A 17,305-nucleotide genomic window follows, 5' to 3' on the forward strand; every position below is an offset into this window, starting at 1 on the left:
GGGCGCTGTGTGCCTTGCAAATTCGCCTCCAACATGACGCTCCAGGGAGAAGCTAGTTTTTAATGTCGCTCAATTTTGAAGTGTGACAAACATGAATTATAACACAACTAAATATTATCCTAATAAATACTGTAAGAAAATAATTTGAAATTAGTGATTAATTTGTATGTCTTAAGCTGGGCGAATACTAGGTCAGTTGGTTGGCGCGGCGCGGGTCGGAATTGTGAAGGTCCGCACACTATGTATAGAACTATGAACCGCTCTCGGCCGCGTTGGTGGAACTTTCCCCCTCCGTCTGACTAGCGCTGCGGTTTAGTGTTGATTTTGCATTTGCAAGAGTCCCAACGTCACAATCGTTGGCTTCTTTACAAATATGGCGTCCGAGGGCAGCCGAATATACCCGAATTCGATTTCCGACCGCCACGGGGCCCACAAGGCCGGTGCCGCGGCGCGGAGCCGGCTTCCAGAAGTCTGGCAACTTCCTCCGGCTCCGCGCCGCCCTACCGGCCCTAGTGTGCCGGGTTAATTCATTTCAATGTATTGTTCTTGGGGGCGGTTACGCGCCGCGCCACCGACCTAGTAGGGAGGCAAGACGCGGCGCGGAGCCGGCTTCCAGAAGTCTGGCAACTTCTCCAGATCGGCTCCGCGCCGCGCCGCCCTACCGGCCTAGTGTGCGCGGTTACATACGTTTCAATGCATTTTTCTTGAGGTCGGTTTCGCGCACTATGTAGGAACCGCTGTCGACCGCGTTGGTCGAATTTCCCCCTCCAACTGACTAACACTGCGGTTTAATGTTGATTTTGCATTTACAGGAGTCTCCACGTCACAATCGTTGGCTTCTTCTTTACAAATACGGCGTCCGAGGGCAGCAGAATATACCCAAACTCAACGATTACCGACCGTCCCGGCGCATAATAGGCCGGTGGCGCTGCGCGGAGCGGCTTTCAGAAGACTGACAACTTCCTACGGCTCCGCGCCGCCCTACCGGTCTAGTGTGCCGGGTTAATTCATTTCAATGTATTCTTCTTGGGGGTCGGTTCCGCACCGCGCCACCAACCTAGTGTGCGCCCAGCTTTAGACATACAAATTAATCATTAATTTTAAATTATTTTCTTACAGTATTTATTAAGATAATATTTAGTGGTGTTATAATTCACGTTTTTTCGCACTTCAAAATTGAGCGACATTAAAAACTAGCTTCTCACTAGAGCGTTGGAGGTGAATTTGCAAGGCACACATTCATACTTACAATTCATGTCGAGCAACATGATTGAGTAAGAGACGTCCTTCTACGTGATGATTAGCGTTTAATGCTTAAAATACGGATCGTTGAAAACAACTAACTGTGAGCTAGAACTATCTTTTGAGGAGATTTAACGTACTCACCCCACCTTTATCGTTACTATCTGTAACCATTCTATGTTCATTCGTTTTCTAACATTCTCCGTTGTACTATTTATATGGTAAGTTGTTGAACATATACTGCAGCAGGGAATTTTATTTATTAACAGAATGTTTTCGACCTCATGCCATGAGTCCTATTCAGTGTTAATTACATTTGTCTATCCGGTGAACTTGCTAACAAAGTGTCCCATCCTCCATTCTTTTTCCATATACCTACAGCATTAACAATTTGCCCTGGCCAGCCAGAAATCGTTTGGGACTTATTGTCTTAGCATGATGTTTTACTCAACATAATCTTTCAACCATATTTTTGGCTGAAACTTCAAACTACGATTTATTCTATTTAATTCTACTCCATGTTGAATAGCTTGTTTTAAGTGTATGACGTAGTGTTTCCTGTTATGAAAGTGTTGAATTAATTTTGAACAACGTTATTTTAGTGTAGCATTCGGGTAAAAGGTAAATTGTTGTGTGACGTGTAAATTTTGTGGATAGTGAAAATCAACATCTAAGATGAAACCGTATTCACTTTCTTCAGTAACATTTCATAGGTCTTCAAATGAAAAATCTACCCACAGAAAGTCGCTAAAGAGAAATGGTTTTGGCACAGCATACTCGTATAAATTTTTGCGCCCAGGTAAGTAATGAATGTGGATTCTTTGGATCTCACATATTAATCTATGTAACAGTTATTTGCTTCAATGTATATTACCTCTTATGCCTTTTTCAATCATTAAAATTCGGTCCTAGTCATAAGGATTTTATATTGGTATGTTTTAACGTTGCATTCCAACTGATGACTGGGAGAGTCTAATTTATGCGTTCGTAGGGTCAGATTTCTAAAATTTTCAAAAATTTCTATAAAACATCATCAGTTTTTAAGTATATATCACCATATTCTCCTATGGTTGGCAATTAAACGTCCTCCATATTTATTTTGCTTAATTATAATCTTCAGTCGCAATATGTTTTCCTGTCAGTCTGCTATAAAAAAAAAACTTTTTTGGGTAGTTCCGATTCATCCAAGTTACGAAGTAACCAAAGCCCCTCAGACCGACACCGCAGGAAAGTCTAGCGGGTCTCGACGCTCGCCCATCATCTTAATCAGAATTTCTTTAAAATAGTCTAAAAACTATAATCCGCAAATATCCATGCCTTACTCGATAGCCTTCTGCCCGTCACTCTGTCGGTTTAACCTTAAACATTGTACAGTCTTGACAATAATTTTTTTTTAAAGTCTTCTTCGAGCGAGATTACTCGAACAGGCTCCCGAACAGGCTCCCGAACAGGGACTTCGAGTATGTAGTTTTAAAGTCGTGACCATTTGTCCCGTAGTTGCGTCCATTAGACTCAACGTAACTTTTAGCGTGCACATCGGTGCTTTGATCAAGTCAAGACCAAAGAAACGTCTTGAAAATTGCCCAAGACAGAAGAAAGAAGAACTAGCAACCTGGAGAAGAAGAACACTACCGTAGGAGTAAGTAGCCATATTTCGCTTAAGCCTTCCAAATTAATCCTTCCTTCTAACATGTCTCAAATAATTATAAAATGACAAAAGAAGACTATGATAACATTCCTTTTTTCGATGGAACTAACCTTCTTTTGTAAAATTTTGGAAACTGCGTACAGCGAATTGAGTCAGAAAATATTATCGAAAGAGATTACAACCATTATTCATAAAAGCCAAAAGCAAACTAATTGACCTTTCCAGAAATATACTTATTTCGCATTTACTGATTTTAATTAAACATTTGACACAAAATTTCGCTGATTCAAGGTCATATGAAATTTTTAAAGAAGAGATAATGCAAACTAGGCATAGAACCTAAAGAATCCCCGATAGAATTTGTTAACAGAATTCAAGCATTACGAAAGTTAGTTTATATTCGACCAAAGTTAGGCGAATTAAATTCAGACGTCTTGAAACAACTAATGATTAGGTTAGATAAAGTAATTAGATTTCACATTTTTAAATGTTTACTTCCCTATTAAGTAGTCACAATTTGATATTTAATCTAGAAACAATTGATGAAATTAGAAGCATAGTATATTACAAATGTTCTTTTTTTATAATCTAATATCATCTACAAGAAGTCAGTGAATTCAATAGAATTCCAAACCATTATAGTAACCCTACGTATTTTAACAAACAATATACTCATGTACAACATACACCATTCAACAAATTCCAAAATTATGAACCACGACAACAACAACACTTTAACATTAACGGAACATTAATTATTCCTACTAAGGTCTTGGTTGAGATAAAAAGGTCAGTGTCACGAGCGGGATTTGAACCCACGACCTTCGGCTCTTACACAGCTGCTCTACCACTTGAGCTATCTGAGTTGATCCCCTCAGACACCAACTCTCCATCTCAACCTACAACCGTTCCATTTTTCTCTTTTTGCCATTTTTAAATGTCGTATTTAGCCGAACGTCGTGGGTTCCAATCCCGCTCGCGACACTGACTTTTTTATCTCAACCAAGACCTTAGAAGAATCGAAAGGAAGCCCCCCCCCAATATCAATTAATTTCTGTGAACCAGTCGTTACCATATTGATGGTAAATTGATGGATATGCAGTGAAATGGTTAATAGATACGGGATCATCTTAAAACTACATTATACCTACAGTAATACCCAAAGATAGAATTTTATCAAATGATCCTTTCATAATTTAACCCCCGCTGGCAAAATGACCGGAGAAAAATCTCGCAATCTAAATTTGTACGAAATCTTTCAAAAAAAACAAAAAAAAAAACGTAAAAGCGAAATTAAACCTCTTTCCTTTTTCGGACAAATAAGACGTTTTGCTAGGGTATAGAACTATGCAAGACCACAACATAAAAATAGATTTACGTGACAAAAATTTGCACCTGTTCTTCTAATTTATGAAGTGTACTGATTTTAGTTGCAAGTTAAGTTTTTCAAATAAATCCGTTTTTTTGTACAGATTTTGTGTTGATAACTGAAGACGTAACTATAATATTTCCAAATTGTCGAGATGAAGAATTTGATTGAAAATATAGTTCTACGATGTAATCATTTGAAATCATAAGTGTATGTAACAAATGGTAACGTGTAACCAACGCAAACAGTGACTTCGCTGTTAAGATGTTTGTAAACGTAACTGTCGTAAATAAGCTACCGAATCACTGTGAAAAGCTGATAAAAAAGATAACGAGATTCATTATAATTTAATTTCTATTCTATTCTTCTCAGAGATGGAATCGTCCCGAAAACACTGGGCTCCTCATCCCAGAGAATTCGCTAACTTTTTCTCATTGTTTACGTTCACGTAAGGGTTTTAGTTATTTTTAATATATTATAAATCAAATTGATTGGCTATTCTATATCATAGATGGACCGCCAAAATATTCTTGTCCGATTACAAAGAAAAAATAACGCCTGAAACTATTTGGGGTCCGTACAGCAAACACAAGTCCGCTTTATTAGGTGAAAAATTAGAAAAGTAAGTAAAATTAAATTTATCATTACAATTAATTAAGGATTTAAGTTGAGATAAAAAAGTCAGTGTCAAGAGCGGGATTCGAACCCACGACCTTCGGCTAGATACGCCGCTACTCTACCACTTGAGCTATCGTGACTTCGATCCACTCGGACACTAACTTCCCATCTCAACCTAATTGGACAAGCGGACCACGAAAATTAGTGAATTTATCATTACAGTTAATTATTCCGTTACAGTAATCTTAAATAAAATAATTCATAATACAACTGTGAAATTCACCATGCAACCAAATGTTTTTTTGTCCGCATTTTGATCTATGTTCGCCTAGTCTTGCTAAATGTGTTTTGTGTTAAAAATGATCTCCGTTTAGTGGACGATTATTCAAGCAATACAACGAGCATATTTATGCAGCCCAATGCACAAGAACACGCATGCTAACCGAAAAAAAACATTGTACACTTAATTATGTATTTTATATTTTAAATTAGCCTACAGAAACAATCTTATAAGAAATAATAATAAATAATGAATCGTTTATAAAATCAGAAATATTTCTGAAGTATTAAATCAACCGATTGCAATTATTTTTCTAACACATTAAAAGAATTTAATTCTTGCGTTTATAGATAGTAGATAATATATAATAATAATAATAATAATGATAGTAATATAATAATAATAATCCAAAACCAAAAATAATAATCCAACCGCGATCCTGCCCTGTACGCTGTACGAGGTAAAGAACGCAATAAAAGAACGGAGCGAAGCTCTTGCTTGTCAAGAGTACGACTGAGAGATGGCCGGTCGAAGATCTGAAACGCAAGGATGGGATCATGCTCACCCATTTAAGGATAGGCCAAACTCGACTGACTCACGGACACCTGCTTTTGGGGCAAACACCGCGCAGCTGTCCTGCTTGTAAAGAAAGATTGCTCGTGTGTTATGACTCAGAGTGGTTTGTCTTCACGCCCGCTATTTAAAAAAAAATCTATAATTTTATATATTTAAATATGTATTTCATTTTTAAAAAATGTTCACATTGTTTAAAGTAGTTTTGAAATCTATATGACAACTTTTTTTTTAGAAATTGGAAAAACCAGCTTGGAAACACAAACAAAACTCCAAGTCTGATGAAGGCTCTATATTTAACGTTCTGGAAAGACATCCTGTTTATTGCCGTTATACACGTTTTCCAACAAACAATTGACGTGTGAGTACAAAATTCTTGAATTTTTAGCTAAATATTTAATTTGTTATTAGTTTTGTTGTGGATTTCTCCTTTTTTCCAAATATGCACTGGCAGCACTGCATTCTTCCCTCATTGTAATTGGGAAATTTATAAAGAAAAGTGTTTATAATTTAAACCACTTACTTATTAGGCTAATTAGAATCTGGAAATTATATAGATTTTACCATCATCTGACTTGCTGCCTAAAGACTCGTAAGTCCCCCGCCCAATTTGATTACTCTTCACGTTCACAAAATTCGGATATTTCCTTCTCTAACTTTTCCCCTCTTTCATACGAGTTTTCGCCTTATTTTCCGACGAGATGACAAGTTTTGTTTTAATTGCAACTCAAGGAGCTTTTCGGAAAACATCACAATATGACCAAAAATCAGACGAAAACTTCCACAGGATCTTGTTGGATATTCTCCAGATCGAAAGAAATCTTAAGCCCGGTTCACACGGAGGCGATCGGTATCGAGGAGAACGATGTAGGGACAGATGCGGTCATTCAGATAGGGAGACTGGCAGGCAACAGGTATGAGACGGATTTTTAGTAGATTGATACTTTTTTCTGTATGAAGGCGACTGAAAGGACATTGCTGAGGTCCATCTTGGCCCCTCGGGGCCGGGACAGCCTCTACACCAATGCTGCGGCTGTAACACACGTCAGTCGTATGCAAAAGTGCGTCAGCTCTCATCTTGAGAATCAAAACGTCCGATAAGGCCTAATCGGCCAGGTGCAGACGTTAATGATCCTCACTGTCCTTTTAAGGACGACCGAGTATGCGGGACCTCATGACGGGACATTGCGCAGCATGGTGTCATTCATACAGTTCATACTGTATCGAGCAGATCACTCGTCCAACTCGTGTTTTACTTTTACCTCTGTAACTTTTAAAATAGGATATAAGTGACTTTTTAACTCGTCCATTATAAAAATATGAGAGAATCAAACAACTAGGTCTTTAAACCGCTTGGGAGAGGATCGAGAAGAGTTGTAGGGGCGGCGACTGAATCTAGTCGCCAGGAGAGTCTGTTGGATGCTTTTGGCATCTCATACCGGTATCGCATACGTGTTTGGATGTGTGGGTATGTCAGCAGCGTAGATGGTATAGAGGATTGGGCCTAGGATACTTCCTTGTGAAACGCCAGCTTTGATTGGTGTGACATTTGAAAATAAACAAAATGCGAGAGTCCGGTTTTTGTCTTTGAGCGGATTTAGATTTAGTGTCATGTCCAACCTTTATCCTCCACTGGCGAAGCTTGGATTCGAAGTCATTGGTAAAGGTAGAAATGAACGTGTTAGGTTGAGTAGAAAGATCAGCCGTGTAAATTATGCAGGGACACCAGCAAGAATATGGTCAATGACGGAGAAGAAGTGTTTTGGACCATTTGGAAGTGACGGTTTGTAAAATATGATTTTGTATAACTTATGTATAAGGTATAAGATAGATGGTAGGATGCCCTTGAGCTTCCACAGAAGTCCCGGAGGTGCCATACCTTATCAAATGCCTGGGATATGTGCTGTACTACTCCAGTCGAAGGCAGTGGCATCTATAACATAATGTGCTTGATGGAGAGTAAAGTGGCAACTCCTAAAGCCGGCCTGTCGATTAGGATATGAGAAGGTACTTCGTTATCCAGTCGTTGCTACAGTGGCTTTTTCCGGAACATTAGCGATTATAGGCAAAATACTGATTGGTCTGTAAGAACTAGTAAGGTGAGTTGGATTTTTGGTTTAAGAATAATCTTTACAGAAGAGAATTTCTATAGCGAGGGAAAGAGTGTCGTGTTTAGAACAGAATCGAAAAGGTATGTTTTGAAGATTACTGCTTCTTTTGGGAGAAAAAGAGAAGAATTGTTGTAATTATTCCTCTTTGAAATGGTCACTATAATTATCACTGTAATTAGATGATTTCTAGAACTTAAGTAATTCATGATCCCTATTGTTTTCTTATCCTCATCACAGACTTCCAAATGCTATATTATGGCTGATGCTTTCTATTTTTACTGTTTAACACTTTAACTATTTATTTATTGTCATAATATTTTAAGGAGTGATATTATTATACCATTCACTTATCCATTCCTTTATCAAAATTTATGAGAAATAAATATAGATATATTTATCTTTGCCTACTATAAATTATAGGCTTTATTTGAATAATAGGTTTCTTATGTTTATTTAGGGTTTTTTTTGTTATTTGCATATTTATGTTTATAATTTATTTATTACAGATTTCTTCGGCCAAAATTTCTTGGATTGACTATCTCTTATTTCAACGCAGCTGAACAAATAGACCTAAACACAGCCTTGTCCTCCGGTTTGGGACTTCTTCTTACTGCTTTGGTAACTAATGTGTTGGTAAACCATTACATGGCAAATGCTTTTACTCTCGGTCTGAAAATGAGAGCGGCATGCGTTTCACTTGTGTACAGAAAGGTGCATTCAGAAATATTCCGTAAAACCGACTGTCTGACAATGTATTTTGTTTAGTCATTGAGGATGAGCAAAACTGCGTTAGGTGAAGCTTCGGCAGGGCAAATCGTAAATCTTGTATCGAATGATGTCAGTAGATTTGATTTTGTCGTATTCACCATGAACTTTCTCTGGTCGGCCCCATTGATAGCGATGATCATCACATATTTCCTGTACGATGAAGTTGGCTATGCTGGTTTTGCTGGAATGGCAGTTATTTACACTATTGCACCTATACAAAGTTTGTATTATTTCTTGTTAAATTTTAAACTAAATTAATGATTTTCGTTTGTGTTAAGCATACTGTGCCAAACTCACTACTAAGTTTAGAAGACAAATTGCACATAAAGCCGATGAAAGAATACGGCTTACAGATGAAGTCCTTGGTGGTATTCATGTTATTAAAACATTTGCATGGGAGAAAGTCTTTATGAACTTACTTGAATGGGCAAGAAAGTGAGTTATTATTATATTATATATTTAATTTTGTTTTTAAATTAAGTTGATTGTGCTAGAAAAGAACTAAAATCAGTCAAATATGCGAATTATTTACGAGGAACTTACATGACATTTAATCTCTCAACAACAAGAATAGCATTATTTTGTACTCTTGCAATGTACGTGTTTAAAGGAGAGGCCCTTAATGCTGGAAAAGTTAGTTGACTATTTAGTAAGAATTTAATATATTTACATTAATTAAAAAACTATTAAATAGGTTTTTGTAACTACATCATATTTTGGAATATTGTCGGGATCAATGTGCAGTGTATTTGTGAGAGGAGTTTCTGAGGTCTCTGAATGTTTTGTATCTGTACAACGATTGCAGGTAAGGAAACTGACTTTCTAACATCTCCATATGATAAATACTACAGTGTCTTTTTTATAGCATTACATATTTTACATATACCTATCATTACATATTTTACATATAGCTATAATAACATGATATGGACACTGCATAGTCCGTCAGATGAGATAGGCCATGATCACAATTATAACGTACATTTCCCTTCATTGTTCAAAAATTAAATAATGAATATAAAAATTTAATAGAAATGATGAATGGTGGAGTGAGTGCGGTGTTCACTCCTTTTAAAAAGATAGTTCCTACTCACAGTAAGTTGTTTTACAACGATCCGGATTTCGAGCTTTTAGCTCATCATCAGGTTATACAACTCCTTCAACCTGATGGTGAGTTAAAAGCTCGAAATCGTTGGAAAACAACTTACTGTGAGTAGAAACTATCTTTTTAAAAGGATTAAAAATTTCATTTCTTGACTCACGCTAAATATGTATTTATTTAGAGTTGATAAAACAATTGAACTCAAATACGTTTTTATTATTCCATAAACTAATTACTAATAATAAAATAAGGGGCGCCGGTGGGCGCAACGGTTTAGGCGTTGACACGGCGCTCATCACTGTAAGGTAAAGGTCCCGGGTTCGAATCCAGCGGCCCTGCATTCGAACCCGACATACTTACAAATGGGCTTAAAAAAACAAAAAATTCAAATAAATAGAACACAGCATTTACATTAAAAAAACAAAACAAAAAAAGCAAGCATTTATTCTGAACGAAACTAAAACATAAAACATACAACAGCCTTAATTTTCTATGGGTAACGTTATGACGCAATGAGAACAAACTTACACACTAAATGAACCCTATCTTAGAATCTAAAGAAACATTTATTACAAGCTAAACTTTCCTGGGAACAACTGGAAAAAAAAACATTTTAATTTAAATCGCTACGTTATTATATTATGTATATATATCAATATACATAATATATTCCTACCAATCCTGCCGAAAACTACATACAACTGGAACGTACAAATAAAAAGTATCCTCAACTTCTGAGAACAAATTATTTTTTCCTCTATTCTATTAATCCTAACAGCTCTCCTCTAACCTTTAATATGATGCTAATAAAAATTAAACTATAGTTTTCACCAAAATATTAGCTTTTTAAATTAAGTTCGTCCTGTTTACAAAGTAGGTAGAATTGTGACTTTTCCTTTTTTTTGCCTATTTCGGATTCAAAGTGAGTAAATTATTACGAGCATTTTTGTCCTGCTATGATATTATAGATCTTTAATTTATAGCAGAGATCCCGAAGTTCTTTAAACCAAAACATATGATTTCTCATTATGTAACTGATTCTTGGCAAACGGTTTGGTGATAAGTTCAAAACTCTCTATAAAATTTAAGTGTGAATGCATAACATAGGAACCTAACATATTTCTAGAAACAATATGTAATCCGGGAAATTTATCTGTAACCAGAGCAATTTTTATTATTGCTGGCATTCTACTTCCTTATAATCTTTAAAACCCCAAATTGAGGCTGCATAACACAGGGTCGCTCTTGATAACGAGTGGAAAACTTTGAATTTTGCGTCAAACGGAATAGTTTTGTTTTTTATCATTTTATTCCACGTGCTACAAATAGCAAATTTTCATGTCGTAATCTTTTCAACAAAATGTGCTCCGAGCGTGCTTTAATTTTGTGGCATCAATGTCACCCCTAGTATATTCCTTTACTACCTCAATCTCGTTTTCTGCGTATATCCATTTTTGCCAACTTCCCCCTTTCCTAAACTCTAAGATTTTAGGTGTGTTTAAATTGACCGATAAATTCCACGTCATGCAGTATTCTTGTAAGTTGTTAATCATACTCTGCAGAATGCGTGGTTCTTCTAACATCTCTACGTCATCTTAAACATTTTCCTTTACAGAAATTTATGCTGAACGATGAAGTCGAATCTTTTCAAATAAGTGATGATTTGAAGTCAAATGTTAAATCGGATGAGAACATTTGTCACAATAAAGTAAACAAAAATGGTTTTGTCAACAATGGGTACATTGAGGAAACTATTACAGATAAATTGGATGAAAAAACTTCTGTAACTCTGCAGAATGTTAATGCAAGTTGGTCAAAGTCAGCTCAGGAGAATATCTTAAAAAATTTAAATCTAATGGTACTTGATAAAAAATTGATTGCTGTCATTGGACGTGTTGGTTCTGGAAAGGTAATTTGTATTTATTTATTTATTTATTTGTTTTGATTTGATTTTAGTAATTATTTTTAGTCGTCGCTCCTGCAACTTATGCTTGGAGAGATGAAAATAAAAGGAGGCGAGATGAGAGTCAAAGGCAAGATTTCTTACACCTCTCAAGAACCATGGCTGTTTGGAGGGACAATTATGCAAAACATTTTACTTGGCCTACCTTTCAATAAAGAAAGATACAATGAAGTATATATATTAAATAATTTTACAATAATATAAACACTTTCCTTGTAGTTTACTAGTTAAAAGAAAGAGCCTACGTATAAATTTACACTTTCACTTTAGGTAATTCATGCATGTTCATTGAACTGTGATTTAGAACTTTTTCCTAAAGGTGATCAAACAGAAGTTGGAGAAAGAGGAACATCACTGTCAGGGGGTCAAAAAGCGAGAATTAATTTAGCAAGGTGATATTAAATGTGATATTAAACAAGAATTTAATTATTTTATTAATTATGTGTGGTGTTTAGTGACCATTAATCAATGATTGATTATTCGGAGATCGTGAGATGCGGTCTGGTGTGACGTAGGTTTTAGAAAAACATTTTCTTTATCATGCCAACGTTTCGATCTTTATTGAGATCATCTTCAGAGCCTGGGATTTATAAACATTGTTTAAATTTTACAGATTCATGTAGGATGTGGAAAAAAATGAATTTATACAATTGTAGAGAATTTTAGATTAAAAAAATGAAATGATACAATGCTAGAAAGTTTTAGATTAAAAAAAATCAATTTATACAATGCTACAAAAAATTTTTGATTAAAAAAATGAATTTATAAAATGCTAGAAAATTATAGATTCAATCGAAGTATTTGTACTCTATTTGATTGAGTATTTGATCTACACGGAAAACAAACACTTTGAGTGAGTACAAATACTCGATTGAATCTTTTTTTAATCTAAAATTCTCTAGCATTGTATAAATTCATTTTTTTAGTCAAAAATTTTCTAGCATTGTATAAATTCATTTTTTTTAATCTAAAATTTTCTACCATTGTATAAATTCTTTTTTTTATCTACAATTTTCTAGCATTGTAAAATTCATTTTTTTTAAATCTAAAATTCTCTAGCATTTATAAATTTATTTTTTTTAAATCTAAAATTCTCTAGCATTTATAAATTTATTTTTTTCATCTAACATTTTCTAGCATTGTATAAATTCATTTTGTTTAATCTAAAATTCTCTAGCATTGTATAAATTCATTTTTTTAATCTAATATTTTCTAGCATTGTATAAATTCATTTTTTTAGTCTAAAATTTTCTAGCATTGTATAAATTCATTTTGTTAAATCTAAAATTCTCTAGCATTGTATAAATTCATTTTTTTAATCTAATATTTTCTAGCATTGTATAAATTCATTTTTTAGTCTAAAATTTTCTAGCTTTGTATAAATTAATTTTTTACATCTAAAATTTTCTAGCATTGTATAAATTCATTTTTTTAATCTAAAATTTGCTAGCATTGTATAAATTCATTTTTTTAATCTAAAATTTTCTAGCATTGTATAAATTCATTTTTTTAAATCTAAAATTCTCTAGCATTTATAAATTTATTTTTTTAAACTAATATTTTCTAGCATTGTATATATATTGTATTCATTTTTTTCCATATCCTACATGTATTTATAAAATTTAAACAATGTTTATAAATCCCAGGCCCTGAAGATGATCTCAATAAAGATCGAAACGTTGGCATCATAAACAAAATGTTTTTCCAAACCCTAAGTTACACGAGACCACATCTCACGATCTCCGAATAATAATTAATAATTATTTTTATTTTCAGAGCGATTTATAAGGAGGCAGATATTTATTTGTTAGATGATCCATTATCGGCAGTAGATGCTCATGTAGCACAAAATCTGTTTAAACAATGTTTTAAAGGTATATTTTCTTTGTTACTTGCCTCACAAATAATCTAGTATGGTTTGTTTAAAAATATTTATTACAGGATTTCTAAAAGATAAAATAGTATTTATTGTCACACATCAACTTCAGTTTGTTCAGGAATGCGATCATATGATTTTCCTGAAAGAGGTTTGTTGTTAATTTAAGAAAGTTGGAATTGATCGCTTAGTTTAGGATGATTCTAAAATTGTACTATATTTTTGTAGGGAACAATCCAGTACCAGGGAACTTTCACAACATTTCTAAATAAAGATGACGAGTTTGGAAGAGATATGTTCTCTAAAGTAAATGAAATCGATATTAAGAATGAAGGGAATGAACCAAAACAAAAACGACACTTCGAAAGAATGCTTTCTGTTAGAGTAAATGTCAAACTGATTCAGTAATAAAACAGTTTATTATCAATAATACTAAAATTGCAGAGTACCAAGTCAGTAAGTACAGTGGCTGATGATATTTCAACAATTGATGAACTTGAAGGAGTGGAAGAATACACGCCCAAAAAAATTGATTCTCTAACAGAAATGCAAGGCGCATATAAAGGAAATGTATTTCTAGGATACATCAAAACTGGATCGTCATTTACGACATTAGTTTTTTTTATCACTCTTCTCATAGCTTCCCAGGTTTTGGCAAGCTTGAGTGATATTTTTGTGTCCTATTGGTATATATAGTTTAAGATTTGGCTGTAGGAATAATGTGAACTAATTACAACAATCCACAGGACAACCCAAGAAGAATTGATCTTAGCAACTAACAATGGGTCAATTAGTGTTCAAAATTTTGCCAACGAAAGAACTCTAAATGTCACAATTTTCGGATTGCTAGTATTTTCCCTGTTTGTGGTTGCATTTACAAGAGGAATAATTTTTTATGTTATGTGCAAAAACTGTTCCAAAGGTCTCCATTCTCAAATGTTGAAGACAATTCTATCAAGAGATCTTGGATTTTTCAACAAAAATCCCTCAGGCACAGTTTTTAATATATACTTTGAATCAATTAAAAATTATAAGAATTTTTATTTTTAAAGGTGCAATACTCAACCGATTTTCAAGAGATCTAGGATCCACGGATGAATTGTTGCCTAAATCAGTCCTAGATTCCGGGCAGGTAAAATAATCTTTTTTATGAAATCCTAAAACTTCAATGAAATAATATTGCCATATCAAAAGGTATTTGGACAAGTGCTAGGTGCAATTATTATATCGATGATCGTAAACATCTGGTTTGCCATCCCTGCACTTATATTTTTCATAATAACTATCACTGTAAGGCATTATTACATGAAGACAGCGCTCAACCTCAAAAGTATTGAAAACACTGTTCGAAGTCCTGTCTTTACACATTTAAACACATCTCTTCAGGGTCTTGCTACCATAAGAGCTCATGGATCACAAGAACGCCTAATTGAACAATTTGACTTACATCAGGTCATTACTAAAGTCAATGTTTGTAACATATAAATACTAATCAGACTATTGAATATTTTTCTGTTAAGGATCTGCACACCGGGGCTCTTTATACATTTGTATCAACACAGCAGGCTTATACTTTTTGTTTGGACTTGTTAGGACTGATTTATCTCTCTTGTGTAATATTCACATTTATGCTATTTAAACAAGGTAGTCAATTTAAGCATAACAAATGTAAATACATATTGACATATTACAAATGTGATTTGACTGTTATCTTGACAGGAGCCTACGGAGCTGATGTCGGCCTTGCAATCACACAGTCACTAGTTGTTACATCCTTGCTCCAGTGGGGAATCCGTCAATCATCAGAAGTCGTAAATTTATTGACATCCGTTGAAAGGTTACTTTTATTTATACAAATATCAGAAGAAGAAACGGATAAGGGTAAAGAGAAAACAAAATTTTACAAAATTCACCGAGACAAAAAAAAAACCGGACGTATTTTGTTATTTATTTCAAACTATGTATTTTTATCGTTAATTAATTAATATTTTACTATAATTATTTTAGTGTAAACCAAACTGAACGAAAATTCATCTACTTTAATAAAAACCATCATAATTATTTGGAGATCGTGAGATGCGGATTGGTATGGCGTAGGTTTTAGAAAAACATTTTCTTTATCGTGCTACGTTTCGATCTTTATCGAGATCATCTTCAGGGCTCAAAGTGTTTGTTTTCTGTGTAAATGTGCCATTCTTATTTGTCGTGTTTAGATAATCTTTATCTCTCAACAAATGAATTTTTGATCTTGTTTAATTTGGTTTACATTAAAATAAGCATGTTGTAATTAGTACAACGATAAAAAGTAAACCTTTGAATATATTTTAATTTTTGATGTTGTAGATAAAAAACTAGCCCCACAAGGCCAATGGCCGAAAAACGGTGAAATAAAATGCCACGATTTAATCCTGAAATATAATTCCGATGATCCACCAGTTCTTAAAATTCACGAAATTCATATAAAATCTGGGGAAAAGGTACAGGTAGAGTACATTAAGTTAAAAAAAATTGTATTAATCGAAAAGGAGACACGTTTAGATAGGGATTGTTGGGAGGACTGGAGCTGGAAAGTCATCCTTCATATCTGCCCTGTTTAGGCTGGCACATGTAGAAGGTCAAATATTGATTGACGGAATAGACACATCTACACTGCCGTTAAACTTTCTTAGATCTAAAATCTGCATCATTCCACAAAACCCAGTTCTTTTTTCTGGCACCCTTAGGATGAATTTGGACCCGTTTCTTCAGCATCCTGATTATGTTCTGTGGAAGGCACTAAACGAAGTAATGATCATTCTTATTTATTAAACAAAAAAATGAAATGTTAAGATTGATTTAATTGTACCTCTAGGTCGAACTTGATGAAATTTTAAAATATGGATTTGGCTTAAATACAAAAATTGCAGATGGGGGTTCTAACTTAAGTGTGGGCCAGAGGCAACTTATCTGCTTGGCACGTGCAATTGTTAAAAACAGTAAAATTATTATTTTAGACGAAGCTACTGCAAGTGTTGATCCCAAGTAAGAGTATCAACAGTCGATCGTGTACTTACAAGTTAAATCTAAACAAATCTCAGCCAAGATAACAAAATGGAACTGGGGCAAAGCAAAAACATATGACGTCTAATTATTGTCAGTTGTCCCAGTTTCCTTATGTGATCTTGGCTGGGGCATGTTTAGTGCAGACAAGTATCTAAGTTGAAATGCAAATGTTAATTAATTAAATGTTGTTAAATCTATTTCAGAACTGATGATGTCATTCAAAAAGTAATAAGAAAAAAGTTTGAAGAATGCACAGTTCTTGTTATTGCACATAGATTAAATACAGTAATAGATAGCGACAGGATAATGGTGATGGATGCTGGTTGTATGGTTGTAAGTATAAATAAATATTTTTCTATACAGAAATGATAGTTGCATTAAATTTTCCATTTCTAAAGGAATTTGACCACCCGCTGAAACTTTTGGCAAATAAAAATGGCTATTTCTATAGACTCATGCAAGAGACTGGTGGAATGATGGCTTCTCAATTGGTTGATCAAGCCCATAAAGCCCATAAGGTAATTTCAATTTCTCTGTTCAATTCCTTATCAAATTAAGCAATTGTTCTAGGAATACAAGAAGGAAATTTAAGCTACTGCAACGGGTTAGGAGTATGTCCTGCAATCCTATTTTCTGTATATTGTACAATAATTTACAAAAAAAATTCAAATTAGGTTTTTGTTCACTGTATAAATTTTAGTTTTAATTCTTAT

The 17,305-nt window shown here is 34.2% G+C and overlaps 1 protein-coding gene across 1 annotated transcript; it reads left to right on the forward strand.

Annotated features, from left to right (window-relative positions):
- The first annotated feature begins 1,556 nt into the window (after positions 1–1,556).
- On the forward strand, positions 1,557–17,305 carry LOC106667966 (multidrug resistance-associated protein 4-like). The gene is made up of 27 exons (XM_014396307.2): positions 1,557–2,041; positions 4,632–4,707; positions 4,771–4,881; positions 5,966–6,091; positions 8,348–8,552; positions 8,607–8,829; positions 8,888–9,044; positions 9,104–9,242; positions 9,304–9,414; positions 11,327–11,620; positions 11,681–11,845; positions 11,945–12,066; positions 13,451–13,548; positions 13,616–13,701; positions 13,779–13,934; positions 13,995–14,236; positions 14,297–14,541; positions 14,603–14,682; positions 14,745–15,002; positions 15,071–15,194; positions 15,270–15,431; positions 15,894–16,027; positions 16,089–16,334; positions 16,402–16,571; positions 16,796–16,925; positions 16,991–17,110; positions 17,163–17,305. The coding sequence occupies exons 1-27, from the start codon at positions 1,918–1,920 to the stop codon at positions 17,181–17,183; spliced, it is 4,125 nt and encodes a 1,374-aa protein (XP_014251793.2). The 5' UTR covers positions 1,557–1,917; the 3' UTR covers positions 17,184–17,305.

This window comes from Cimex lectularius, unplaced genomic scaffold (genome assembly GCF_000648675.2).
Source record: "Cimex lectularius strain Harlan isolate CLEC.00 unplaced genomic scaffold, Clec_2.1 scaffold219, whole genome shotgun sequence".
NCBI classification, from domain to species: Eukaryota; Metazoa; Arthropoda; class Insecta; order Hemiptera; family Cimicidae; genus Cimex; species Cimex lectularius.

Coding starts and splice junctions, on each gene's coding strand:
- LOC106667966 (XM_014396307.2), top strand. CDS start 1,918: ATGAAACCGTATTCACTTTCTTCAGTAACATTTCATAGGTCTTCAAAT. Junction 9,243..9,303: donor AGGCCCTTAATGCTGGAAAA/GTTAGTTGACTA, acceptor ACTATTAAATAG/GTTTTTGTAACTACATCATA. Junction 16,028..16,088: donor ATATAAAATCTGGGGAAAAG/GTACAGGTAGAG, acceptor AGACACGTTTAG/ATAGGGATTGTTGGGAGGAC.